Below are 26,715 nucleotides of genomic sequence, written 5' to 3' on the forward strand. Positions count from 1 at the left end.
ATAGGTGAAATCTAAGGCAGCTTTTTTTTTTTAATCTGTTACCTTGGCAGTTGTGTAATATCTTACTAACTTCTCATTGCAGCCGATCAGATGACGATTCCGGGTCAGCATCAGGTTCTGGATCTGGTTCAAGCTCTGGAAGCAGTAGTGACAGAAGCAGCAGCCAGTCAGGCAGCAGTGACTCTGACTCTGGTTCAGAGTCAGGCACTCAGTCAGAATCAGAGTCTGACACATCTAGAGAGAAGAAACAAATTCAAGCTAAACCACCAAAAGTTGATGGATCTGAGGTAAACAAAATATATAAATGAACCCTTCGTGGGGGAAAAAATATTAGAACAATCTTTCTGTGCAGTTAGTTTCAAGAACAGTTTTCATTTAAAACCCCCAAAAAATAGTTAGTGAAGTGTTTTTAATTAGATTTTAACTTGCTTGGCTTAGTGAATGCATGTGCTTAGGTGTTTTAAACATGGAGCTAAGTTTATCACGGGTAAGTGCTTGAACTGACGCTTACAAAATCCTAACATTTGTAAGTATTTTGAGTTAAATGCTTACCTAAATTGCATTGTGCAGAAGCATACACTAATTTACTGAAACTTCTGGAAGACAAAAAGCACACATAGTGTTTTTATTTCCGAAATTCAACTTTTTATGTTGTTTCTCTAATGCTTAATTTCAATAAATGTATCAATAAATGATCGTGTAAAATTTCAAGCTTACATACAGTTGGCTTCTTTTGTCAGTAAATCAGCTAAAATCAGGAAAAAGTGATGTTTAGAAATCTGTTATATCCAGTAGGCCAAAATTACCTGCACTCTCCTGTGTTGCATGAATTTAGCTGGAGTGGCAGACCATTTTTATGGAAGTGTGCTGTTTCAGCTAGGGTAGAGTTAATTTTCTTCTTAGTGGCTGGTGCAGTGCTGTGCTTTGGATTTGTTGATAACACACTGATGTTTTTACTTTTTGCTAGGTGATGTTTATACCAAGTCCAGGACTTTTTAGTTTCTCAGGCCCTGCCAGCGAGAGGGCTGGAGGGGCACGGGAAATTGGGAGGGGACACAGCCAGGACAGCTGACCTGAACTGGCCAAAAGGGATATTCCATACCATGGGACGTCATGCTCAGTATATAAACTGGGGGGGTGGGGGTGGGGTGGGGCGGCGGGGAGTTGGCTGTGGCCTGCCGATTGCTGCCCAGGAACTGTCTGGGTACTGATCAGTGGGTGGTGAGCAACTGTATTGTGCAGCACTTGTTTTCTTTTCTCTCTTCCCTTTGAATTTCATTCCTGTCCCCTTCTCCCTCCTTTTGATTATAATTGTTATTAAGATTATTGTTGTTTTTATTTTATTTCAATTATTTAATTGCTCTTATCTCAACCCTCGAGTTTCACATTCCTTCCTGATTGTCTTCCCCATCCCTCTGAGGGGGCAGGGAGTGAGTGAGCGACTGTGTGTTTCTTAGTTACTGGCTGGGGTTAAACCACAAAGTTAGTCATACATTAGTTACCACAAAAATTGAAGATCATTAAGGAATCTCTGCTATATTTTTGTTCATGTACTTCAGTATTACTGTATGAAACAAAAACATACCAGCACGGTGGTCTGATTGGGTTTATCTGGGTCAGTTTAAAAATCTACTTCATAAATGTTTTACCTTAACAATACCTGCTGTTGTTAAACATGATGTAGAAATTGTCATGGTAATTATTATATAACATTCTGTTCTGCAGAAATCTTAAAAAGCTATCTGATATTAGTGCATGCAGTATTGATTTGTAGTGATAATTTAATTGATAAAATCAATATCAGTGATGCTAACTCAGGAAAAGTAAATATGTAGTAAATTTGAGACACTTCCACTATGTTAACTGACCCTTGCATCACTATTCCTGTTTAGTTCTGGAAGTCTAGTCCAAGTATACTTGCTGTGCAAAGATCGGCAGTACTGAAGAAACAACAGCAACAACAAAAGACAGCCTCATCAGACAGTGGTTCAGAAGAGGTGAATAACATAATTTAGACTTAAGATGTGAATATGCTCTTCTCATTGGCTCATATGTTAGAATAAAATGATGCACAGCCAGGTTGCATTGCCTAAGTGTGTAAAGTCGGTGTTTAGTCTATAAAATTAACGTCAAATAACTGACATTTTTGTATGAAAAGTAAAAATAACTTTAGTTACTTATCTTCAAGTGAGTTGTGCCAAAATTGTAGCACCCTCAGGTATGTGATATTTTTAGGTAGATACTCTGTGAGGTATGGACAAAATTTTCAAGCCACACAGTACTGACTTACATTGTATTTTTGGCTTCTTCAGTTTGGTAAAGACAGTTAAAAATGCTATTAAGATTTTTTTAACTTGTTTCTGTATAAAGGTAGCTGCTGTGGTTTTCAAAAATCCTGTGTGGAGCAGAAAACTACATTTTTGCAGATTTGTAACAGTTACTACAAAAGAATTTTCATGGTTTAAGAATGGCATGTGTATTTTAGGTATTTTAAAACCTGAATTACAGACTAAGGAAATGTTGACTTTGTGCAGTAGGAAGATCTTTTAAGGACACTAGTGACTATGAAATGGATTTTATTTATAAAGCAGTTTGGGTTTTTTTCCCATTACAAAATCTGTGTAGCGTAGTCATACTCCTTTGGTTGGATTTCTGATTTTTGTCTTGTTTAGCAGTTCATCATTAAAACTTAAACACTGAGGTTAATCACTTATCATTAAAACATTAATTTACAGCTGTTGTTTAAGTACTGCTTCTGAAAGATTTTTTCAGCATAAAACTTAATCTAAATTTAAACTTAATCCCAATGAGATTGGTTTTAGGAAATCTAATTTTAAGAGGGTTTTTTCTTTGAGCACAGAGAAAGAAGAAACATTCTATTCTCAAAATTTTCTTAAACTGGTGTTTAAATGTGAAAGCATATGGAAGGTGAGAAAGCCCCTGAGGGTGGGATATTTTATTAGGATATTGATAGAACCATCACCTTGATTAACTTGGCACAACTTAAATCATGATTGTTTTTATGTAGGCACAATGGCGTTTTTTTAAGACTTTTTTTTGTGATGTTCTCTAGAGCTGTGCTAGCACAATGTATTCATAGATGAATAAATACAAAAACAACAGCAGTATTTATCTCATTCTGCATTAACAGCTACATTGTGGGGGATGAAGAGGGTAAAACATGAGCAATATGCCTCCAATTTGAAAGTGGGAGCTGATTTATCTTTTTAGTGTAAGAAGTACTTCATTCTTTTTGTGATAATGAATTGTTGGGTTTTTTTCATCACCTTCAGGACTCATCAAGTAGTGAAGATTCTCCAGATGACTCATCCAGTGAAACCAAGAAGAAAAAACATAAAGAGTAAGATATTTTCCCAAGTAATACCACAAAATTTTTTCATCATAGTGACATATGCTTATAATATGTGCTTCATTTCTCCAGATATGAAAAGTTCAAGTTCCTTTTTAATTCATCTTGATCTCGTATTCCTAATTTTTGAAATGTGTTGGGATGTTTAAAATAAACTCTCAAAGGAACACCTATATCATTAATTTCTGAGCAAAAGTCTGCAGTATTGTTCAAAAACATTCATCATAAATTCATAGAATGGTTTGGGTTGGAAGGGACACCTTTCACTAGACCAGGTTGCTCAAACAGCCCCATCCAATCTGACCTCCAGCACTTCCAGGGATGGGGTATCCACAACTTCTCTGGGCAACCTGTTCCAGTGCCTCACAACCTTTACAGTAAAGAATTTTTTCCTAATGTCTAATCTAAATCTACCCTCTTAATTTAAAACTATTACCTGTTGTCCTGTTGCTAGAGGCTCTACTAAAAAGTCATCGGTGTTTTTATTTTTAAAAGACTTCGTTGCAGTTTATTTTTGAGCTGAAGGCCCTCCCTAAAAGTTCTTGTAGAAATTGGAAACCATTTAAGTAGGTTGTCGTACAACAAATTTAAATCAGAATCCCTTAGATAATGCCAAATTATTTTGGGTGGGGTTTTTTTGCTTTTTTTCCCCCCTTGGACATAGTAATTAACTTTATTTACTAACAAAGAACTGCAAATAAACTCCTTCTAAATGATAAAAAGGTTTGTGAGAAGGATTATATGTTATTATTGTGGCAGTGAGAGTCAGTGACTAGTGTTTTTGTGAGTGGTGTGTAGAAATTGATCAGTTCTATCATTCATTTTTTCCAAGTTCATGAATCACCTCCAGTGTTCAGGGTTGTCAATATATCTTAAAGAAATGGTAGATAAAAAAAAAGAAAAAGGTGGGGGTGCAAAAGAAAAAAGTGCCATGCAAAGTGGTACTTTGCTAGCAATGAGCTGTTAATCAGAGTCTTTTGTTAAGAATTCGATTGCATCTAATAGCATACTCCATTACAGGAAGATATTTAAGTTTAGGAATCCATAACCAAAGTACTTCATATATCCAGTGCATGAATTTTTGTCCTATGGCTCTTCGGAACAAGTATGTCTGCAGTTGTTACCTGACATGCAATTCAGAGATTGCTCAATATGTAACTTGGTACATGATCAAGCCTTAGAGGCTGGTGCTTTATATCTGTTTTTCATAATTCCAAATTAATACAGGTGATGGATTTATGTTAGTATTTTTTTAATTTACTGTTTGCAGAAGAATTGTATTAGTAAGATGTTCTGTACCATTCACCACGTGCTGTCTGTATGATAGATACATGTATGTTAGTTTTGGATGACTGGAACAATGGAAATGTCGTTTCCTCCATGACCCAATGTCCTGAAAGACAGAAAAGAGAGAAGAAGAGAGGAATCAAAGCAATGTTTCCTAGACCTTCTGATTGTAAATTTAAGGAATAGATTTCTTGGTAATATTCCAGCTTTGAATATTACTACTGCTCTGGTGCCTTGGTCACCCAGACCTAAACCTGGTGTTAGTATAAAGACTTACAGATGTTTCAGTAACGCATACCGGACTTACTTTTTTCCCTTTCTTTTTTGTGAAGCTATTAAGTTTGCCTATATAAAGTCAGAGTTTGAGGCAAGATACTGTTCATCAGTGGTTACATCTTTCCTGTTGCAAAGTAGAAGATCTCAGTGAAGCAGGAACAAGGAGATCCTGCTGCTCAGTCACAAGTGTCTTACTCATAGTACCTTGCCTGGTTGTGAAACACTGATTTTGGAGCTTAGTGGGAGGGAGCTGTTGGGAGCCAGTGCCACTCACAGGTTGCTGTAACTCAAGTTTTTCTGGACGTTTGTCAAATCTGCGTCTATTGTTTTTTGTTTCCTATGCCAAAGTTGCTGGCTCTTCACATGGGCCACAGGGACTATAGGCATTAGACAACATGGGTCTCTCCGGAATATAACATGACAGGGCTTTATGATATGATCATGTGTAAGTTCTGATAAATATGTATCTTTCAAGTTAGACTTGTTAAATGCTTTGGTTTCTTAATGTCCTATTAACTGATTTCTTCATGCTGAAATTTAAATAGCAATCCAGGTTTTTGGGGTTTTTTTTGATTTGAAATCTACCTCTTGATAACAGAAAACTTTGTCCAACTCCCTTTGAAGCCATTGGGCATTTTTATTTATCTGTTATTCATTGATGACAGTTTTCTGTATCATCAACTGAAATAACTTTTACAAGATTTTTATTTCTGTGAATGTTGAAATCACAGCAGATATGCTGTGGATGAATAGCTGATTTGGAAACAAACAACAATGTACATTACTCTTTTGTCTTTCAATATGTACAGTGAAGACTGGCAAATGTCGGGATCAGGGTCAGTATCGGGAACTGGTTCCGATTCTGAATCAGAGGAAGATAGGGACAAAAGCAGTTGTGAAGAGAGTGAATCTGACTATGAGCCAAAAAACAAGGTCAAAAGCCGTAAACCTCCAAGCAGGTAAGAAGTCATGCATTTGGATCCTCTGGTACTATTTCTAATAAGCAATTGAGTATTTACTATCACTATATATGTGATTGAAAATATCAATGCTTATTAAAAAGAATAGTTTTTTTTAAAGCTACATAAGGTGTTAATTTAGTGATGCTTTCTCGTGAATACCTTTTCCTGTCTGCTTTAACTGAAAGTGGAGTAACTGAGCATTCATGAAATATGTATTCAGAAAGCAATACAGAAGATATAGTTGTCCCTGTTGAAACATCATTGTTGTGTCATACTTGTTGTGTCTTAAAGAATTAAGCCAAAAAGTGGGAAAAAGAATGCAGGACCAAAAAAGAGGCAACTTGATTCATCAGAGGATGATGAGGAGGAAGAGGAGGAGGATGATGATGATGATGATGATGATGATGATGATTATGATAAGAGGGGAGCTCGTCGCCAGGCAACAGTCAATATTAGTTACAAAGAAGCTGAAGAAACCAAGACAGATTCTGATGATTTGCTGGAAGTTTGTGGAGAAGATGTCCCACAACCTGAAGAAGATGAATTTGAAACTATAGAGAAGTTCATGGATAGTCGAGTTGGCCGAAAAGGAGGTTCTTTTTTTTAATTTTTCTTTTTTTTTGTGTGTGTGTGTGTGTTCTTAAGATCCTGGAGTGCATTATAGTGCAATATCAGCAAATGTTCTCAGCTGTAGGTAACCTGTGAGGTTTATAAAGAGCAATACTTCTAAAGTTACCAAAAAGTCATCTTGTTTCATCTTTCATATTAATAAGGATGTTCCTTTCTAAAGTCCCTTCTAAGTGTTGTAAAGTAGAATGTAGAATTGCATACCCAAGTAGAAAATAAAAATTAAGTGGAAGATAGATCTGTATTGCATAAATGCATACCATATTGTTATGGCACTGTTTGCACAGATTAGTGATACTTTATAGGTATAAAATACAGTGGAGTGGAGAAGGTGGACTAGATAGGAGAGCTGACTAGTAACCTGAACCTTGAAAGATGGTGGTGTCAAGGCTGGACCACTGAGATTATGATTTCAGTTACTGCTTTACAGATTGTCTCAGACAGTGCAATGACTACAAAATGCATTTAACATTTCAGTGGTGCATTTGCATGTGAACTCTTAAAAGTAGTTTGTGAATAGCGGTAGGCATGTTGTATTTCCAGTAGCAATGGGATGCAGTGTCTAGCAGTTCTGCTTATGTGTTTGAGTCTGCAAATGAAGATTCTAATGAGAAAAATAAACACACTTAAAAAAACCCACCCAAACGGTATGCCCCTTGCACTTCAGAGCTACCCTTCCTCATTATTTATACCTAATGTCTAAACATTCTGACCCATCTCAGAACTTGTGCTCTTCTTCCTCTCAACTTTCTTCTCCATGCTGTCCTGAATTCTAGTGTATCCTGCTCCAATACGTAGTGTGTTGTGGTCAGAGTCTTTGGAACTGAGCTTCCTGCCCAGATGATGTTGTTTTTGCTGTTGCCGCTCTCAGTGGCTTTATCTGCCCCCAGCAGCTTGCTGGGCTCATTTTCTTACCTGGCTGTCCTCACAGAAATGAGCCTGTTTCCCACTGCTAGTATGCTTCAGCTGTGATACAGGCTGCACTTAATTAACTTTTTTTCTGGTTAATATAACAAAGGCAGAAAAAGTAGTAAAACATGTATAGGAAGAAATATATTTGTAGTATCCCTAGTAGTAAGTTATTGATGTGTCAAGACTGACCAAGCATAATGTCAGATGTCTCTTGTATGCTCAGAGATGAGAGTAATGCAACAGAAGACAACAAGCAGCATTAGTGGATCATTTACTGGTGATGACTTTAAAAACTAGAAATGCAACCAGAGTTCTCATGTGGAAGGATAAGATCTTGTAGGTTAGGTGCAGAAGCTTTGGTTGCTTTTTCTCATTGTCTTTTAACTACTTATGCATGTGTTAACATATCTACATAACTGCTCAAATAAGAGTAATGACAAGAGATCTGTAGACAGTAGTCGAAAGTAGCAGTAATTGCTTTCTACACTACATTTCTTACTGGTTAACTTCCAACAATGCACACTTAATTAAGGCTTACGATGTCGTTTCTTTCTCAGCCACGGGTGCTGCAACCACCATCTATGCAGTTGAGGCAGATGGTGACCCAAATGCTGGGTTTGAAAAGTCAAAGGAGCCAGGAGAAATACAGTATCTTATTAAATGGAAAGGTTGGTCACATATCCATAACACTTGGGAAACTGAGGAAACTCTGAAGCAACAAAATGTTAAAGGAATGAAGAAGCTGGACAACTATAAGAAAAAGGATCAGGAAACAAAACGATGGTGAATATTTTTATGTAGACTTCCATGATACTTAGTTTGTAACAATGTAGGTGTTCTGTTGTGTTTCTGAGACCTGTTACCTGTTTTTGAGGGCATAATTTCAAGCCTCTACGCAACAGTAAGACAAAAGCTTTAAAAGTTGAAGCTTCCTTAAATTGTTCATCTAAGATAATCGTCTGAACCTGAGTTTAGTGTGTGTTATAAATGGAGTTTTGTCAAGATGTGTAGTGTTTAAATAATAAATTTTACCTTTTACTAATTTTGTTGTTACAGTTTGATCAGAGTTCTTCAGGAACTGCTGCAGAGGTGAATGTTTTCTTGATGCATTAGCCATTTGAGATTACTTTGAAGAATTCAGTTTTCTTGGCTTAAACCTGAGGTTCAAGCCTGAGAACAAAAACCTGAAGAAACATACATTTTAAAGTCACCTTTTCAGTGTTCAGTTTTATTAGTATGTTTAGTATAATCAATGCATACTGGTGGAATTTTTAGCAACTTAATTATAGGGATTCTAATAGTGAGCCACGCTGAATACTGTTCCATGAAAAATTTCTGTAAAGTGCACTACTTATTGTTGAGAATAGGTATGCTGAATTAGCTGTATGATTAGTACTACCTGTAGCCGTAGTAATTGTGTCTCTTGATAAGCATTCTCAGTCATTTACGATGAAGAACCTAGGCCAGATTCAACAATTTTGTAGTAGGAATTTCTATGTTGTCCCTTAAAAGAAGCTCTCTAAGCAACATTCTTGTGATGCTTCCATTTGGAGCTTTAGAGTTGCCAAATTTTCTTAATTTTAGAACTATGAAGTGTAGTAAGTGTTGTAAATTAATTCCCATTACAGGCTGAAAAATGCTTCTCCAGAAGATGTGGAATATTATAACTGCCAGCAGGAGCTTACAGATGATCTCCATAAACAATATCAGATAGTGGAAAGAATAATTGGTATGTTACAAACTTGCAGACAGAAAACTGTTGAGAATTCTGCATGTTCACTGCGTGTATGTTGCATTTGTAGTTAGGAAACTTGGAATGTAAGTATCACTAACTTTTCAATCTAAAACAAAACTTCAGGTAAAGAGAAAAGTTGTTGGGTCTGAGCTGTGCAGCTAGTTTATGTTGTCTTATTACCCAAAATGAGTGTGTTCATAAGATACAGAAGTAAAATGCTGATCAGACATCTCTGGTGCGTTTCTGCAGCTCATTCAAATCAGAAATCAGCAGCTGGTTATCCAGACTACTATTGTAAATGGCAAGGTCTGCCTTATTCAGAATGTAGCTGGGAAGATGGGGCTCTCATTGCCAAAAAGTTTCAGGCACGCATTGATGAGTACTTTAGCAGAAATCAGTCCAAGACCACTCCCTTTAAGGATTGCAAGGTGAGTATGTAATTTGCAATGGATTTAAAATGAGTTGTACTGTGTCTGGCTGGGATGGAGTTTATTTTCTTCATAGCAGCCTGTATGGCCTGTGTTTTACATTTCCGACCTAAACAGTGTTGGCAACATGTGAGATATTCCATGCCATTTAATTCAATGCTCAGCAATAAAACTGGGTGGGCTGAGCAGGGGCTTTGAAGGTGGCTGTTGCTTGGACACTTGCTGGTCATCAGTCTGCTGGTAAATTGACGTGTCAGTCCCTTTCTGTCACTTTTGTGTTGGTTTTTTTTTTTTTTTTGGTTGTGGGGTTTTGTTTTGATTGGTTGGGTTTTTTACTTCACCCAATAGGCTGTTTATTTTGACCCACAAGTTTTTCTCACTTTCACTCTTTCAGTTCTCTCCCGTGTCCCACTGGGATGGGGAGTGAGTAAGCAACTGGATGGCAGCTTAGCTGCTGGCCAGGTTCAAGCCACCACATCAGTAGTGATAGTTAAAATGTGAAAGTCTTATATGAATTCAGACAGGTGATGCATATTATGAAATATTTTTTGAAGGTTGTTCAGAATATTAATAAATATATATAGTAATATATATGGAAAATATCACTACTAAGAGTAGGTTTTTGTAGATACCAGTCCCCTACATTTTTACTGGCTTTCAAAGATGGGCTTGTTTAGTATTGTAGTTTATTTTAAAAGTAAAGTCTTGAGTGAGGCAATGTCACTCCTATTATGAAATTTATATTAGCAATCAAACTAATTTCAACTTGGAAATTGCTTGTGTTTTTATATGGCCTAGTTTTCGTTGATTCATGAAGAGTAGACTTGTGACCCAGCAGATCCCTACTGCTTTTTTTTTCTGTAGGAAGACATTTTGGTAACTTCAGTCAGTAGTAGGACTGATGATCAATTTGCTTCTGACAGGTTCTAAAACAGAGGCCAAGGTTTGTTGCATTAAAGAAGCAACCATCCTACATTGGAGGACATGAAAGTTTGGAGTTAAGAGATTATCAGTTAAATGGTTTGAATTGGCTTGCTCACTCATGGTGCAAGTAAGTACAGTCTGAAATAAGTTTTTCTGTGTGTAAACTGTAAGTATTTGTAAAAGTTTGAAATAGATTTTTCTGTATTTTGTTTTGAAGGTAGAGGGTTTCATAAAGTAAGCTCAAAGTAGAGGTCTGAGGGGAGTGCTTTTGGTCTAAGTAGTACCAAAGCTTATAATTTTCGTGGCTGTTCTCAAAAAACAGCTAAGCTTTTTGTTGCTTTGCTTTCAATTTCATGTAGAGGTAAGTCATATTTTTGAACAACAAACCTAATAACATTCAGGCCAGAAAACCCAAACTCTTCTGAAATGTCAACGTAAATGTTACACTTCTAAAAGTAAGACTCATTAGGAATGCTTGCAACTTTTTTGTGAATCTTGTTAATTTAATTCAAGTAGGGGTGGGCAATTGGAAATTGTTTTTATTGAAAAACAAAGGAAATACATTTCTTCAGGATGTATAGTTTCAAAATTTTGAAAACTTGTATGAATGGTCTTTATGCTCAAAATATAATTTTTCTTCTCCAATGCCTCTCCCTCATTACATATCCCCTAAATCTAATTTTTTTTTTATTATTTTATTTTTAGAGGGAATAGCTGTATTCTTGCGGATGAAATGGGTCTGGGTAAAACAATACAAACAATTTCTTTTCTGAACTACCTGTTTCATGAACATCAGTTGTATGGGCCTTTCTTGCTGGTTGTGCCGCTTTCTACCTTGACATCTTGGCAAAGAGAGATTCAAACTTGGGCTCCTCAGATGAATTCTGTAGTTTACTTAGGAGATATAACTAGCAGAAACATGGTAAGTATTTCTCTCCATCATTGGAAAGGCCTTTAGATAAACAAGACTCACTTCATATTCCTTTCCTCTGCTAATCTCCAATATTTTGGTTAGGACTGAGCAAATACTTCCTGAAACACTATGTATTTAAGATGCAAATTGAAAGCTTAGATTTTCATCTGATAAAAGTGTGTGTGGAAGATGTCATTTCTGCTTAATAGTGAACAGGATTAAAAATTTGGTCTTGCATTTGAAAACAAATTATCTTCTGTCATGATTATTTAGGTGTATATAGTAAAAATAAATAGGTAAGCAAGCCAGTCATGATTTCCTGAAAGATTATTGGTTTGTTTTCTTAATGTGTGTTCTGAATGTTAGTAAGCTTATCCATTAAAGTAAAAAATGTTTTGTAGAAGTTCTTTGCTGTTTATTCAGAAGTCTAAGCAAAATATTTGTGGAGTGCTTAGACAGGTGGGAAGTTCAGTCTTGTGTATGTTAATATGTTGTGCTTCTCTTTTGTGATCATATTATTGTATGTCATTAAACATTAACATTGCTGCAGTACTTAAATTCATCCCAGTCTGCAAGACTGTTTTTTTTTCTTTGACTTATAGTTCATTTGATTCTTTTTGTAGATAAGAACTCATGAATGGATGCATCCACAAACCAAACGATTAAAATTTAACATACTTCTAACAACCTATGAAATTTTGCTGAAGGATAAGGTAATCGCACTTCAAGGAGATAAAAATCATTTCGCCAGTGTAAAACTGTCTTTCGACTTGCATGTACTTGGTTGTGGGCCATTAAATTTATGGAAGTTGTAACAGCTTTTCTTCTGGAACTGTGACAGTGCATGGTTTAGGTTTGGTTTTTTTGTGTGTGTGTGTGGTTTTTTTGTTTTATTTTTTTAAGCACCTCTACATTTTCTATATGTGTGGTGAGGCTTTCAGCCTTTTTCCATTTCTTTAAGTGAGTAACACTTCTTTTTCTCCAGTTTGCTTGGGATTCTCATTATTGTAATTATCTCCCATCTTAAAGAGCTCTACTTCTTTGCAGACCACCATCAATAAACTGAAAAGAACCTAACCCCAAACATGATACAGAACTCTGAAATCCCATATAGTTTTCCTTTATTATTGTGCATACAGTAGTATGTGTACATATATTAATGCTGTCTTCATAGTGGTGGTACACAGAGTTATTGTTGAGCCTTCTAATGCTAAATGGAAATTTTTATAGATCGTCAGGAAACAGAACATTTTTGGTTTGTTTGGTTGTACATGCTGGGAAGAAGAGACCGATAGTGATTTTTTTTTCTTTTTGTTACGTAAAATCAATGTGGGTCAGACTTTTGGCCATTTTTTTTTCCTTTTAAACTTAATTTATGCTTTCTTAGGATGCTTGCTTAGCCCTTCATTGAATCTGACAAATGTAAAATCCATAATTATTATGAAAACATATAGCAGTCCGTATGTTATTAAAACAAACCAGGAAGTGATGGTGTTTATAGCTTGATTATAAAATGTGGGAAGATATGCAATGTGTTTATTTGTATAATGTTCCCCATCTCCTCCATTTCTTTAAGTCATTCCTTGGTGGTCTGAATTGGGCATTCATAGGAGTTGATGAAGCTCATCGTTTAAAAAATGACGACTCTCTTCTGTACAAGACTTTAATAGACTTTAAGTCTAACCATCGTCTTCTTATTACTGGAACCCCTCTGCAAAACTCTCTCAAAGAGCTCTGGTCTTTGTTGCACTTCATCATGCCAGAAAAGTAAGGAATTTTACATGACTCATTTTAACATTTTTTTTGGTCAGGTTTATTATGGTGAAATAGTGTAGTGATTTGAGAATCAATAGAAGTAGAGGATCATACTGAAAGGTAATTTAAATATTCTATATAAAGTAGATGCATGTATTTTTTTCATGCTGCTTCTGATAAATAACACTGGTAGCAACTTGTTCTATTTTAGCAACTCATAAAAATTATGGATTGGTGTATGGTTCAGAACCTGGACCAAAAGCTTCATCTTAGCCTAAGAGGAAAAAAGCACGGATTTACTCTTGGGAAATAGAATGGCAAATGTTCTGTTAATACTGTTACTGAAAACAACTTTGTACCAAGATGCCCAGTATCCTGTAGCTCAGTCAGATATCTGGTTTTCCTATATGGTTTGCATGCAGTAAGCTTACTGCATTGACCTTATCTTTTATGACCTCTGTTTCTATGTAAGATAAAATAGAGCTCGTGTGGAAAGCACATTCCTGTCAGACATATTGTAGGTGTCAAGCGCTGTAGCTCTAGTTTGAGCTATGGATTGTACTGACTTCTTCAGAACCTTATGAGCAAAGACACTGTGGTCTAGTACCCATTCTTCATTGAATCATAGTCTGTTCTTCGAGGCTGTTAGCGCAGGCAGAGGTTAGTTATGCTTCTGCTAGACCATAGAAGCTGCAAAACATACATTAAGTAGTTGCTTATTCTCTTGCACCCTTTCCAACCACACAGCTGGGGTTTTTTTGCGCTGCTCTTGATAAATGTAAAAATGGAAGTTCTGCAACCATCTAAGTGATATCCTTGTGGAAGAAGAGAAATGTTGGGTTTCAGCTGGGGAGGTTAAAATTCAGTAGTTTTCATTCTGTAAATGTTTTTGGAAAATTCCGTTCCTCTATTTACAGTCAAAATATTTGGAATTTCTTGTAAGATGAAAATTCACAAATTGGATAAATTAAACAGAAGGGAGTGAGGAAGAAATCCAAATGTGTGTTTGCTTTTGTGATATATTTATATGCATTCTTTGTGTTATCTCTCTACTTGAGTTTTGCTGCTTCAGTTGCAGTATGTCACTGTTTTGTGCGTATTTTTTATTATGTTGAAGGTTTTCCTCCTGGGAAGATTTTGAAGAGGAACATGGCAAAGGGAGAGAATACGGTTATGCAAGTCTTCACAAAGAACTGGAACCATTTCTGCTGAGAAGAGTTAAAAAAGATGTAGAAAAGTCTTTGCCTGCTAAAGTTGAGCAAATTCTGAGGATGGAAATGAGTGCATTGCAGAAACAATATTACAAGTAAGAAACAACAGTTTTTAGAAATTGTGCTGTTTTAGTGATATGTCTATGTGCAATTTACTGAAGCATAATAGTTTTTATAATGCAGTTTGAACTTGAGGCTTCTAGAATTTCACAGCAGTAAAACTTTATGCTGCAGGGGCTTAAGAATACTGGTCTAATGTCTATTCATGTAGCTTCTCTAGTTTGGCATGTTTCTACATTCATTTGGGAGCTGCTGTTTTTCTTTAGCTTGTTTATATTTTGAGAACTTACATCTGTTGCTTCCACATATGGTTAGAAATTACTTACATTGTACATCTTATATCATAGGTGGATTTTAACTAGGAATTATAAAGCCCTCAGTAAAGGTTCAAAAGGCAGTACCTCGGGCTTTTTGAACATCATGATGGAACTCAAGAAGTGTTGTAACCATTGCTACCTCATTAAGCCACCAGATGATAATGAATTCTATAATAAACAGGAGGCCTTACAGGTAATGTCACTTCTTAGTAATAATTTTAAAAAAAGTTCTGTTTCATATTTGCAATGTTTACATATAAGTGCTCTGGTAGTTTATTAACTCTTACCGAAGTGTATTAAATAAAAACAGGTTCTCTGGAAAATGTGCATCCTGGGTTTTACAGGTAAGTGACTTGATTTTTATATCTTAATTTGAACCAAATAATTGACAGATAATTGACTAAATGTCACTGATTTTAATTACAATCAAAGTAAAAAAGAAAACGGTTTTAAACAGGTTGTGTATTTTCATGCAAAATAAGCTTAAGACCTATTTTAAACCTAAGTGAAATGAAGCAGCTAAGCTGGTAAACGTAATGTGAGTGGAAGTGCATGTGACTGGCAGTGATACACCAGCAACCTATGTAATAGCGGAATGTCATCTGCAGAATGCTTTTATTATTTTTTATAACCAAATATTGTTCTCTGTATGCCTGCAAACAACCAAAGTGAAAAGAAATGAAAGTAACAAGCATCCAAAGCTCAGTCTGATTTTGTCATTGTTGTTGTAACAGATGAAAACAATTACCATCACTACCAAAGATGGTCTGGTCTGTTGGTGGTGTGGTTTTTTTGTTGGTTTTTTTTTTTTTAAGGTTAACTGGTATTTGTACTAAAACTGTTGAGAAGCACAGCAACAGATAAGGCTGCTGTTGTTGATGCAGTTTATACCAACAAAAATGTTTCTTAAAGATGGTATTTTTTTTTTCTGGAAGTTTTCAAGTCGGTAATTTAAATACCTTCTCAAAGCCACTAGTTTGTGCGGTGACAAATGTCCTCTTCCTTTCTGACATAAAGAATAAAAGCAGCTAACTCAGAATTTAGCATCCTCCCAGATTCTGTCTAAGCATCTTCACATAAAGGGACGTAATGTTTTCAACACTAAATTTCACACTGGAGCTGAGAAGGCTTAACAGGCTTTAGGTGGGTTACAGTGTTAGGCACCACGAACAAGAATTCTCTCACTTTATCTTGCCTGAGAAACTTGATTGATGGGCTTTCTTTAAAAATACTCTGGCAGTTAAACAGCAGTACCTATTTCTCTTCAAAAGGTGGGAAATGAAGAGCAAGTAGAACTAAGGTAGCTTTTTATCATTGTTATATTTTATTGGTTAACAAATTTTGTTTTTTACTTGGCAGATAAGGACTTGGGCCTACATCACAACTTGTTATGTTTTTAAGCCCATATAGTCATGTTTTGATGAGATGTTAAGATGTGACTTTGAGAGGGAACTGAACAATGCATTTCTTTTAAAAATATGTGAGTTAGTAATTCTGTTGATTTCAGTTAGAATCAACTAAACTAAAATCAGAGTAAACTTTTATGTTCAGTTAATGCTGCATACCAGTAAATTTATATAGCAGTAGTGTCTTATGGTCATATGGATTTGGTGGGGTTTTTGTTTTGGTTGGCTTTTTTTAACTTCTAGGACACTGTATATTATATTCATGTGTTAAACTATGGAATTCTTAAGGAATGTCAGAATTTGCCTTTTTTTTCCTTTCAACAGCAATACAAAGAAAAGCAAACCTCAGATGTCTAACCAACTGCAATGTGTATTAGTGATGAACTTACTTTGTAATATATATTTCTTGCTTTTTGTAGCATTTAATACGTAGCAGTGGGAAACTAATCCTTCTTGACAAGCTACTGATTCGTCTGCGAGAACGTGGCAACAGAGTTCTGATTTTCTCACAGATGGTGAGGATGCTGGATATCCTAGCAGAATATCTGAAGTATCGTCAGTTTCCCTTTCAGGTAAGAATCTTGGTAGTAGTAGCCATGAAGCTTTGATCTTGAATACAAGAGTATTTTCTTTACTCTGAGGATTACAGAGCAACGTCACAAGTTGTCCAGAAGTTGCGGAATCTCCATCCTCTATAACATTTAAAAGCCATGTGGACAAGACCTTGGGCAACCTGCTTTAGCTGTCCCCATCTGAGTAGGGGAGTTAGACAAGATGACCTCCAGAGGTCCCTTCCAACCTCAGCTGTTTCGTGATATGTGATCTTTACCACTTTGGTTAAGAAAAGTTGTAAGAAAATTTGTTCTTTTTCTAGAAAGACTAGCACTTGTTATGTGCTAAGTAGTATTTTGAAATTAAACAGGTGAAATAAAAATATTACATCAAGTGTTGCATTACTCTTTTCCGTCACGTAATGGTTTTGGCAGGTGAAAATTCAAGTTGCTGTTATTTTGAATATGAGAATTACTGTTTAACTGCACTGTTCAATCTCTCTAGAGACTTGATGGATCAATAAAAGGGGAATTGAGGAAACAAGCGTTGGATCATTTCAATGCAGAAGGATCAGAGGTATGGCATTTTTTCCCTAAGGAATAAGTTTTATTTTTTTTCAAGAAATGTAAAGAAACATTGCACAAAAAATAAAGGCTTGAGAAAAGTGAGGATTATATCAATAGGGTTGAAAATTCATTGTTATTGCTTAGACTATAAGGTTTACATCTACTTTTTTCTCTTAAGTAGAAAACACGTAACGTAAAAATGGTAAGCAATTCTGTATCTATAATTTTTTTTCTGAAGCTTTTTTGCGGCGAATGAAGAGACGGGACACTGCTTGATGCAAGCAAATGTCCATTTATTGTACACAATCACGAGTTTGTATCTGTTTTCAGAAGCTGCGCGCTTTAAACAGATTGGTTCTTTAAGCTAAGCATTACATACTAGGCAATCCCTGATTGGTGGTTAACTACAAACAAAGGACACTTTCATCAATTAACAGCAAGGTGTTACCTCTCCTTCACACCATCCATTCCTCATTCCCGGCATGACTCACCCTGTTGATTGTTATCTATTCACATTCCTTGTCCTCCCAGGGTTTGTGGCCTAAGAGCTCTAGCACATTCCTTTCAGCTAACTGATTGCCACTTTATGGTCCTGATTTGCAGGCCCCCTCCTGCACTTTTTATCAAAGTAATTTGAATTACTATATAAATGCTGCAGAAATCTAACCTCACCTTTGTTCCTGTGTAGAATCTAACCCAACAATGTTTACAAGAGCGCTGACCTTACACAAGCAATTAGCATCAAAAACATCCTTTGGCAGTGGGCGGGACTAACGTGTCTATTCTTGCATGGACAGCCATCATTAATTGTTTCAAATGTGGCTTTTGTTATTTTTATTTGTTGCCACCTACTTATTTGCCCTGGAAGAAATAGTGAAGAATTGATTTCTAGCTGTTCTTTGTGAGCAACCTGTAAATATATAGGTGCCTGTTTCAAATCTTTTCTGAGTTGGAAGATTTGTAGCTTATTTAGCATTCCTAATATGTAAGCCATTCCATATCTTTGATCAGCTTAAATCCCCCAAAGGCATATTTGGGGGAGGGGAGGTTGTTTTGTTTGGGTTTGGGTGGTTTATTTTTTTGGGGGGGGGTGGTTTGTTTTTTTTTTTTTGACAGAAAATGAAGGGTAGCACTTGTCAGTTGCTGAGCTTGTTTGTGCTATGATGCAGGGAGAAGGACTTAATTCCATAATGTGAACTTCAGATATTTGTTACGCACAGAAGTTAATTGTTTCAAATTTCTCATAGAGACATTGTTGCCTTTTTCTGAAATCTTTACAGGTACACTGTACATTTTTTGAGATTAAGAGGAATTTATATATCATGCATTTTAAAAATGGAGGCAAACTATGCATTTGTGCAGCAGCAAAATTATGTTTTGTTTTATTTGGGTTTTGTTGTTTGTTTGTTTTTAAATTCCTTTCCTAAAAATTTAGAACATTCTCTACAGTTTTTGGCCATTGCTGAGCTAAGGGGTACATGGAAATTTCTAACACAATTCTCAGGACTCATTCCTGACGGTGTGCTATCTCCTGTAACTGAATTTCATATGTTGTTTTATTGCATTTCTCAAGATCCTTCTGCAGTCTTTCATACTTGTCTGTGAATGAAGAATTCTGTATCATCTGCAGGCTTTTTCACCTTGCTTATCATTGTCCTGGTTTCAGCTGAGATAGAGTTAATTTTCTTTTTAGTAGCTGGTGCAGTGCTGTGTTTTGGTTTTTCGTATTATTCATGAATATGTTGAACAGCATTGAACTTGGCAGAAGGCTTTTCCTTCCTGTCTGAACCAGTTACTTGTAGGCTCAAGCATCTTCCCTGCTCTGGCATGGCTGCTTAGCCTTCCAGGGCTTGGGGCAGGGGGTGTGGTAGAGGGACTTCGTAACATACAAGGCTTTAACAGTAGTACTTCTTGGCCAGTCTGTTGTTTGGTTGGGATTTTTTTGGCCTGTGATCATCTACTAGGATGCTGCTTCCTTTAAACTGTTGAGAAGTCAGTAACAATTTACAAAACACACCAATATCAATGTTTACTTTATACTTAAAGAAGCTTTAAATATACAACAATTATGGAAGTGGTAGTATATGATATGACCGCACCACATACCACATAAACAAGCGTCATACTGGTTCATTTGAGAATAGGACTGTTATTGTGTATGAAAGTATTTCTTATTTTATGATTTCAGGACTTCTGCTTTTTACTGTCTACCAGAGCTGGAGGATTAGGTATCAATTTGGCATCCGCTGACACTGTAGTTATATTTGATTCTGACTGGAATCCACAGAATGATCTGCAAGCGCAGGCCAGAGCGCATAGGATCGGGCAGAAGAAACAGGTATGCACATTCAGCTTTAAGCTCCAGACCTGAAGGAGGGTTCTGTACAGTAGCTTTCCTCTCACTGTACTCTTCATTGTTGTTGTAGTTTTGAGGATAACTAATACTTTATGCATATGTCTAAAAATGTTAGTAGTGCTCATTTAACTTTTTTAAAAAATCTCTCTATATGGAGAGATAATATGGCAACTGTGGTATATGGATGGGAGAGATAGAGAGAGGAGTTATGGGACTGTCTGTCCCACATTCCCAATTGTCCCATTGGCATCATGTCATTCTAGAAAATAACTGTTGCATCAGGTGCATCCCCCTTGCTTAAATATTTTTAAATTCTGTTCAGGTTTCATTCTTGCAGAAGACATACAACAGTAATTGGAAATAAGACAGTTTTGCCTGTGGCAAATCAAGTTTAAGACAAGACAGGTCCAAGTTTATTTTTCTGTTTTTTTAAAATGCTAAGACTGTGGTAACATGATGGAACTAGTATTTCATATTTGAAACCAGTCAATTCAGAATATACGTTGTGAAGACTGAGATTTCTCCTTGTTGTTGCTTACTTTTTTAAAATGTACCTAGGTTAATATTTATCGACTAGTCACAAAAGGATCAGTAGAAGAAGATATTCTTGAAAGAGCCAAGAAAAAGATGGTGTTAGATCATTTAGTAATTCAGAGAATGGACACTACGGGGAAAACTGTACTACATACAGGCTCTACTCCTTCAAGGTATATTTTCTATTTATTTCTATACTAATTTACCCTTAAGTATATTTGACAAGTAAGTAAAAAGTTTAAGCTATTGCACTTGTTTAATAAAAGGTAAAATAAAGTTAATTAAGTAAAGATGCAAAGTATATTGTCTTAATAGATATTTATTCACGTTATATATATTTGTTAAAATAAATGTAATTAATTAAATAATATTTTAATATATTTATAAGATTATTTTTATTTTAATATTTTAATATATTTATAAGATTATTTTTTTTATTTAACAGTAAAAAGAAAGCTTTACTGACTGATGATCATAGAGAACTTTATCAAGTTACTAAGATAACTTTTTCCTGAAACATCCTTTATTTCAGCTCAACGCCTTTTAATAAGGAGGAGTTATCAGCAATTCTGAAGTTTGGTGCTGAGGAACTATTTAAAGAACCTGAAGGGGAAGAACAGGAACCCCAGGTAAGTAGTGTTTCTGGACTAGGGTAGATAAAACTACTGAAAATATGTATGAATTATTTCACTGTAAAGAGAAACGTCTTCTTTTTTAGGAAATGGATATAGATGAAATCTTGAAGAGGGCTGAAACACGGGAAAATGAGCCAGGTCCATTAACTGTAGGAGACGAGTTGCTTTCACAGTTCAAGGTATTGCTGTCTTACCTCTCTCCTGCCATGATTACACTTTCCTTTATAAACAGTACTATTTTGCTTTTGAGTACCTGTCCATCTCTTCATTTTTATGAGATGCCTCAGTAAGTCAACTCTGTGTCTCTTCCTAATAAAACGTCTTTTCACCTATACAGGATACCTACCAATAGTATAAACATTTAAAACTATATGATGTATTTTGCTAATTCTGTGTTTTATTTACTGCCTTTTCTGTTAAGCAGCTGTAGTACCCTTGAATGCAGAACACAAAGTTTACATTTCTTAGCCGATGACTTCTCAATATAGCTTTTAGCCCTGAAGTGGACTTGAATGCCAAGTATTTTAAGTGTTACCAGTTAAACATACTATTACCTGGGTGCAAAAGAAATGCAGAGTGTGATGTATTTGTTTAGATCAGTAGATTATTAAATAGCTTCCCTGATGATTGTTTATTTGCAATGGATTTTGATTCCTACATTAATGTTCGGTTAGTCTTACATTATTATAGTTTCACATTAACTCAGGTATTCAAATGTTGTTAGCCATATTTTGAAGGAAGTTAAACAGCACTCTTACAGCTATTGGGGAGGTGTTTCATTATGCATCTGTATTAGTTAACACCTTTTAAAGGAAGAGAAACATTCTTATCATTTCTCATCTTAGTGCATGTTGCATGGAGTCTCTGTCCATTTCGTAAATGAATGAAAGTACTTTCATTAGGGACAGTGTTTTATGAAGCATTTTGTATATGTATGTTCTATATAAAATAATAGCATATATAAAAATAGATAAAATGTGTAAATGCAAAAAACTTGCCATCTAGACCTTTGTTTTCCTAAAATATTAGCTGCTTAGTCTTTTTCAAATAGTCGTGTATTGGTTTGATAAGAATACATGTATTCTGATATACAAGGTGGCCAACTTTTCCAATATGGATGAAGATGATATTGAGTTGGAACCAGAAAGAAATTCAAGAAATTGGGAAGAAATCATTCCGGAAGTTCAGCGACGACGAATAGAAGAGGAGGAAAGACAAAAGGAACTTGAAGAAATATATATGCTTCCAAGGATGAGAAACTGTGCAAAACAGGTGTGTTTTTTTACTTCTTACTGTTTCTTTTTTTTTTTTACTGTTTACAGTTCTTACTGACTTGTTCTTTTATTTTGCTGTTGATTTGTTTGGTGGTTGTTGTTGTCAGGTTTGGGGGTTTTTTTCCCACTTTTCTGAACACATATTTTTTTCAGAGTAAGCAAAAATTTATTTATGTTTGTTAATCATCTGGCTTTGAACTGCATATTTTGAAATTCCAGATCAGCTTTAATGGAAGTGAAGGGAGGCGCAGTAGGAGCAGAAGATACTCTGGATCTGATAGTGACTCCATCTCAGAAAGAAAACGGCCAAAAAAACGTGGAAGACCACGAACTATTCCTCGAGAAAATATCAAAGGATTTAGTGATGCAGAGATCAGGCGGTAAGAGATAGAGGGACACATATATTTAAAGGGACAAGTAAATTTTTTATTATTATTATTATGTGTGGATAACTGGCTAGCTGAAAAAGGTCTCATAGACATAGTCCAGCTGGCTGGACAAAAATGCACATCACTCTCAGCTTATCTGAAGTAAAGCAAAAATTACAAAATAACAGGAAGACTGAGGTGGGAAAAGAATGTTGCAGGTGGGAACAGATTACAGAAGAGAAGCTAGGGGGTGGACTTGATATTTAGGCAACTAACCAATAATGAGCTTAACTTTTGTAATATGTGTGAGCTAATTATAACAAGGCATAAAAGGTGACTGTAAGGGACAATAAACAAAGTCTGCTGATCACTCATATTGAGTGACTGTGTCTTCCCTCCGTCGCGACAATTATGGAGTTTGAAAGTACAGAAGGCAGTCTGTTTTACCTGAATTTCTTAGAATTTTTTTTATTCTAGGCATTTAATATTTTATCTTTTGTACTTTGTGGTGCTGACAGTCAACAGTCAAAAATCTGAACCCATTTTAATGAAGGATAAAATTAGGTTTTAAAAATATTCTTGGTTGTTTTAAACTTGTTAATTCCTGTAACCCATGAAGACAGATTTCAAAAGGCAGTTGTTACAGTGGGTGAGGTGTTCTTTTAGAAGCCAAACATTCTGCTTCCAATCCTATTATCTAAAAACTGCAGTGCTGAAAGGACGTGTAAATCTTCCTAGTGACAATGACAAAAATTTCAGTGGATTTTGTTTTCTTGTTAAACTTCTTGACACTGTAGTTGTGTTAATGTTATATTATGCCTTTTCAAACTAAAAATATGAAATCCTATTTGAATGTTGTACAACAGGTCGTTTCGATATTTGTTGCTGAAATATTCTTTAGGTAGAGGGAGGAAGAGTTGTTTACCTTTTCCAGTTTATGAAATGCTTTGCTTCTGAAAGTATGCATATTTCTCTAAAATGCTGTAAAGCTTTAAAAATACTTTTGGTTAGAGAAACAACTTTAAAAGATCCTGTTTCCCTTTCCATTTCATCTAACAACACAGCAAATTGATACTTTTTTCAAGACTATTCTTGTGCTTGCACTAACAGTTTGAGGCCTTGATTGTTGGGGCATTCTTTTTTTAATTATTTTGATTTTATTTTTATTTCATTTCCTTTCTATCCCAGGTATCTCCAGTTTCTTTCAATCTCTTACACATGCCTACAGAGTATCTTTCATGCTGTGTTTTCCAGAGTCTTCAGATCACCTGTTGCTAATTGCTCCTTTTACTATATAAGGCATAACATAATCTCCATTTACTGTAATCCACATTAAACTTTTATGATTAGACACATTCAGCTGCTGAATTTTCCATCTTGTGAAATTAATAAAGCAATTTCTGAAATAATTTGTACCTTGTATTGTTATATTGAATCAGTTCTTAAATAAAACTCAGACTTTGGGTTTTCTGGTTATACTAAACTGCTCTGCCCTCTCTAGTTTTTTGTTTTGTCTTGGTTTTTTATTGTCCATATAGTGTTACACTACGATGCGTAACTGTATTAATACAATTTTAAAACCAGTGTAATTAGTTAAGCATGCATTTAAATGGCAAAATTATTTTCTGTTACTAGGTTTATCAAGAGTTACAAGAAATTTGGTGGCCCGCTTGAAAGGTAAACTTGTTTATTGTTTGTGTAGGAACTTGGAACCTTGTTTTCATAAAAATTTAAAAATATACCAAGAAACGTTAGACTGAAGAGAAAATATAGTGTCTAGTTTTTTGCCTTGAATGTAACATGACTTTAGCTTAATATCTTCCCTTTCTTCGTGTATGGTATGTGTGCCAACAGCCACACAGCAAACCTTTCAATTTGCAGGACTTACTCTCTTTATACTTTACATGGTGTCCTGTTTAATTCATTGGTGATAATCATTCATTTGTCTTGTTTGATAGCCTGTTGAAAGCCTATCAGTTTATTCACTCTGACTGTTGAAGTTAGTTTTGCATTTTCCTTATTGTCAGTTCTTATTTTTAAACTTTGATTATTATTCCAAATTCTAAGAAAAACTTCCCATCCTTATTTTCCTTAAAAATACTTATAGTCCATATGAACATATTGTATATAATGACTCCTTTTCTTTTTTAAGGAAATGTGCAGTAATGTAATTTAACACTGTAGGATTAGGGTCCTTTACGGTTCTTGCTGTATTGTCATCTGATACTGGAGACGTGCTTTCTTTTTTTTTTTTTTTTTTTTTTTTTTGTCTTGGATCAAAGCTATACACAGCATAGCAAGTACAGGTGACTGATGACTTATCTGAACATTTCTCTAGTTTCAAAGTCTGAAGAAGTCATTCACAATTACTAAAGTTTCAGAGCTATAAAAATATGTGTTTGTTTTATGACAGGTTAGATGCTGTAGCTAGAGATGCTGAGCTAGTTGATAAATCAGAGATAGATCTTAGACGTTTGGGAGAGCTTGTACATAATGGATGCATTAAAGCTTTAAAGGACAACTCATCTGGACAAGAAAGAGCAGGTACAGTGTGTTCAGGGGGCTTGGGGGGACAATAAAAATGAGTTCTTAATTATTCTTGCATTCATATCATAACAGAAAACAGTTTTATTGGGGGAAAATATAAACAAAAATGTTGGCATGCTGGAGGATTGTAAAGTGTTACAGTATGATTTTTTTTTTCCTCTTCCTGTGTGTGAATTTTCATTGGAGAAAGCAGCATGTTTTTGAATTACTGTGAAATTTAATCTTATTATCTGAAAGACCTTTTGATTCTGGAGCTTAATTTGGGCATTTGGTTAAGAAAAGGTCATTTGGTATAATTGAAAGTTTTCTGCTATAGCATCAGTCTTAGTTGTTTTCTTTAGATTTTTCTGTATGATATTTGTAAAGGTAAATATTTTAATAGCTTTTTAATTTACTTTAAGGAGGTAGACTTGGGAAAGTTAAAGGCCCAACATTCCGAATCTCAGGAGTACAGGTGAATGCAAAGCTAGTCATCTCTCACGAAGAAGAGTTGGCACCACTGCACAAATCCATTCCATCAGATCCAGAAGAAAGAAAAAGGTATTTTTTTTATTATTTTATTTTTTATTAAGGAAATAGTAATGTAGAAAACTTTCAAAGTTCTATTAACTTTTTTCAGACAACTTTGATTCAAAACACACTGCAACAGCATTGTCCCTCTATTCCTTGTAAGGACTGGCAGCAGTAACCTGCTCCACATCTGTCATTCTTTCTTCCCTTGCCGTGGAAGCCAGTAACAGCTTTGGCTTCGCGATTGTATTCTCTGGGAATTGTGTTCAGTTGCTAATAATAATCAGGACTAGGATTCAGACTTGCTGAGGAGCTGCTGTACGTGGCACCTCTGCTTGAAAGGAAAGCAGTATGTTTCACAGCACAGCAGTAGTTTTTTCTACCTTCTGAACTTTTTCCCTTGCCACCTTATGTATCACAATCCCTAAACTATCTACTTTAGCAGTTACACTTGGGTGATGATTTATGCTTTCATTTTTTTCATGGTTAGCCAACTCTGATGCAGCTCATGGCCACAGATGTCTATTCTTTGTATGTTAATCTTAACCAGCTTTAAAAAACATTTCAGTGCTGATATCAATAAATATTTTACAGAAATGTTAAGGAAATTCAACAGTAAATATTTAGATTAATTTCCTTAATATACTGGCATCTTAGGAGAGAAAACAACTCTACTTCCATCACTTTTAGTGTGTTCCCTTCCACCTTGGCTAAGCTTCAGAAGTAAAAATCACTTATTTGTATTTCTAATTTATTTCTGCTAGATATGTCATCCCATGCCATACCAAGGCTGCTCATTTCGATATAGATTGGGGTAAGGAAGATGATTCCAATCTGTTAATAGGCATCTATGAATATGGTTATGGCAGCTGGGAAATGATAAAAATGGATCCTGATCTCAGTTTAACACAGAAGGTAAGTCATCTACACCACTTCATCAAGGAGTTTGTTTAGGTAATAATGTAACTGAGAACAGTGACCGAGAGAGCTTATCATATGGTAATTGAAATTGAAGGAACATTTTAAGTCAATTGTGTTTCTTAGTATCTTTTTTGTGGTATATTACTAGATTTCAAGATCTTGTGTATTCAGTTGAAGGATGCCTTCTTGCAGTCAATTGCCATGTTTTCATGCAGTTGGACCTCTGTCATTTGAATTTTTATTTTCAGTTGTTTCCTTCTCTGATTTTA

General features: G+C 35.4%; 1 protein-coding gene across 7 annotated transcripts in view; it reads left to right on the forward strand.

The window, feature by feature from the left end:
- The window catches only part of CHD1 (chromodomain helicase DNA binding protein 1), a 61,099-nt gene that overhangs the window by 16,878 nt on the left and 17,506 nt on the right, over nt 1–26,715 (forward strand). For all 7 annotated transcript variants that reach the window (XM_037373033.1, XM_037373027.1, XM_037373030.1 and 4 more), the window contains 26 exons: nt 83–287; nt 1,893–1,997; nt 3,294–3,361; nt 5,743–5,892; nt 6,187–6,488; nt 7,992–8,217; nt 9,063–9,163; nt 9,419–9,597; nt 10,521–10,648; nt 11,227–11,443; nt 12,058–12,147; nt 13,011–13,201; nt 14,307–14,495; nt 14,808–14,970; nt 16,603–16,755; nt 17,240–17,311; nt 19,490–19,639; nt 20,216–20,364; nt 20,724–20,820; nt 20,910–21,005; nt 21,922–22,098; nt 22,320–22,480; nt 24,104–24,145; nt 24,882–25,012; nt 25,417–25,555; nt 26,290–26,440. In XM_037373033.1, the coding sequence (XP_037228930.1) occupies nt 83–287; nt 1,893–1,997; nt 3,294–3,361; nt 5,743–5,892; nt 6,187–6,488; nt 7,992–8,217; nt 9,063–9,163; nt 9,419–9,597; nt 10,521–10,648; nt 11,227–11,443; nt 12,058–12,147; nt 13,011–13,201; nt 14,307–14,495; nt 14,808–14,970; nt 16,603–16,755; nt 17,240–17,311; nt 19,490–19,639; nt 20,216–20,364; nt 20,724–20,820; nt 20,910–21,005; nt 21,922–22,098; nt 22,320–22,480; nt 24,104–24,145; nt 24,882–25,012; nt 25,417–25,555; nt 26,290–26,440 (3,832 nt within the window). The remainder of the gene's footprint in view (nt 1–82; nt 288–1,892; nt 1,998–3,293; nt 3,362–5,742; nt 5,893–6,186; nt 6,489–7,991; nt 8,218–9,062; nt 9,164–9,418; nt 9,598–10,520; nt 10,649–11,226; nt 11,444–12,057; nt 12,148–13,010; nt 13,202–14,306; nt 14,496–14,807; nt 14,971–16,602; nt 16,756–17,239; nt 17,312–19,489; nt 19,640–20,215; nt 20,365–20,723; nt 20,821–20,909; nt 21,006–21,921; nt 22,099–22,319; nt 22,481–24,103; nt 24,146–24,881; nt 25,013–25,416; nt 25,556–26,289; nt 26,441–26,715) is intronic.

This window comes from Falco rusticolus, chromosome Z (assembly GCF_015220075.1).
Source record: "Falco rusticolus isolate bFalRus1 chromosome Z, bFalRus1.pri, whole genome shotgun sequence".
Taxonomy (NCBI): domain Eukaryota; kingdom Metazoa; phylum Chordata; class Aves; order Falconiformes; family Falconidae; genus Falco; species Falco rusticolus.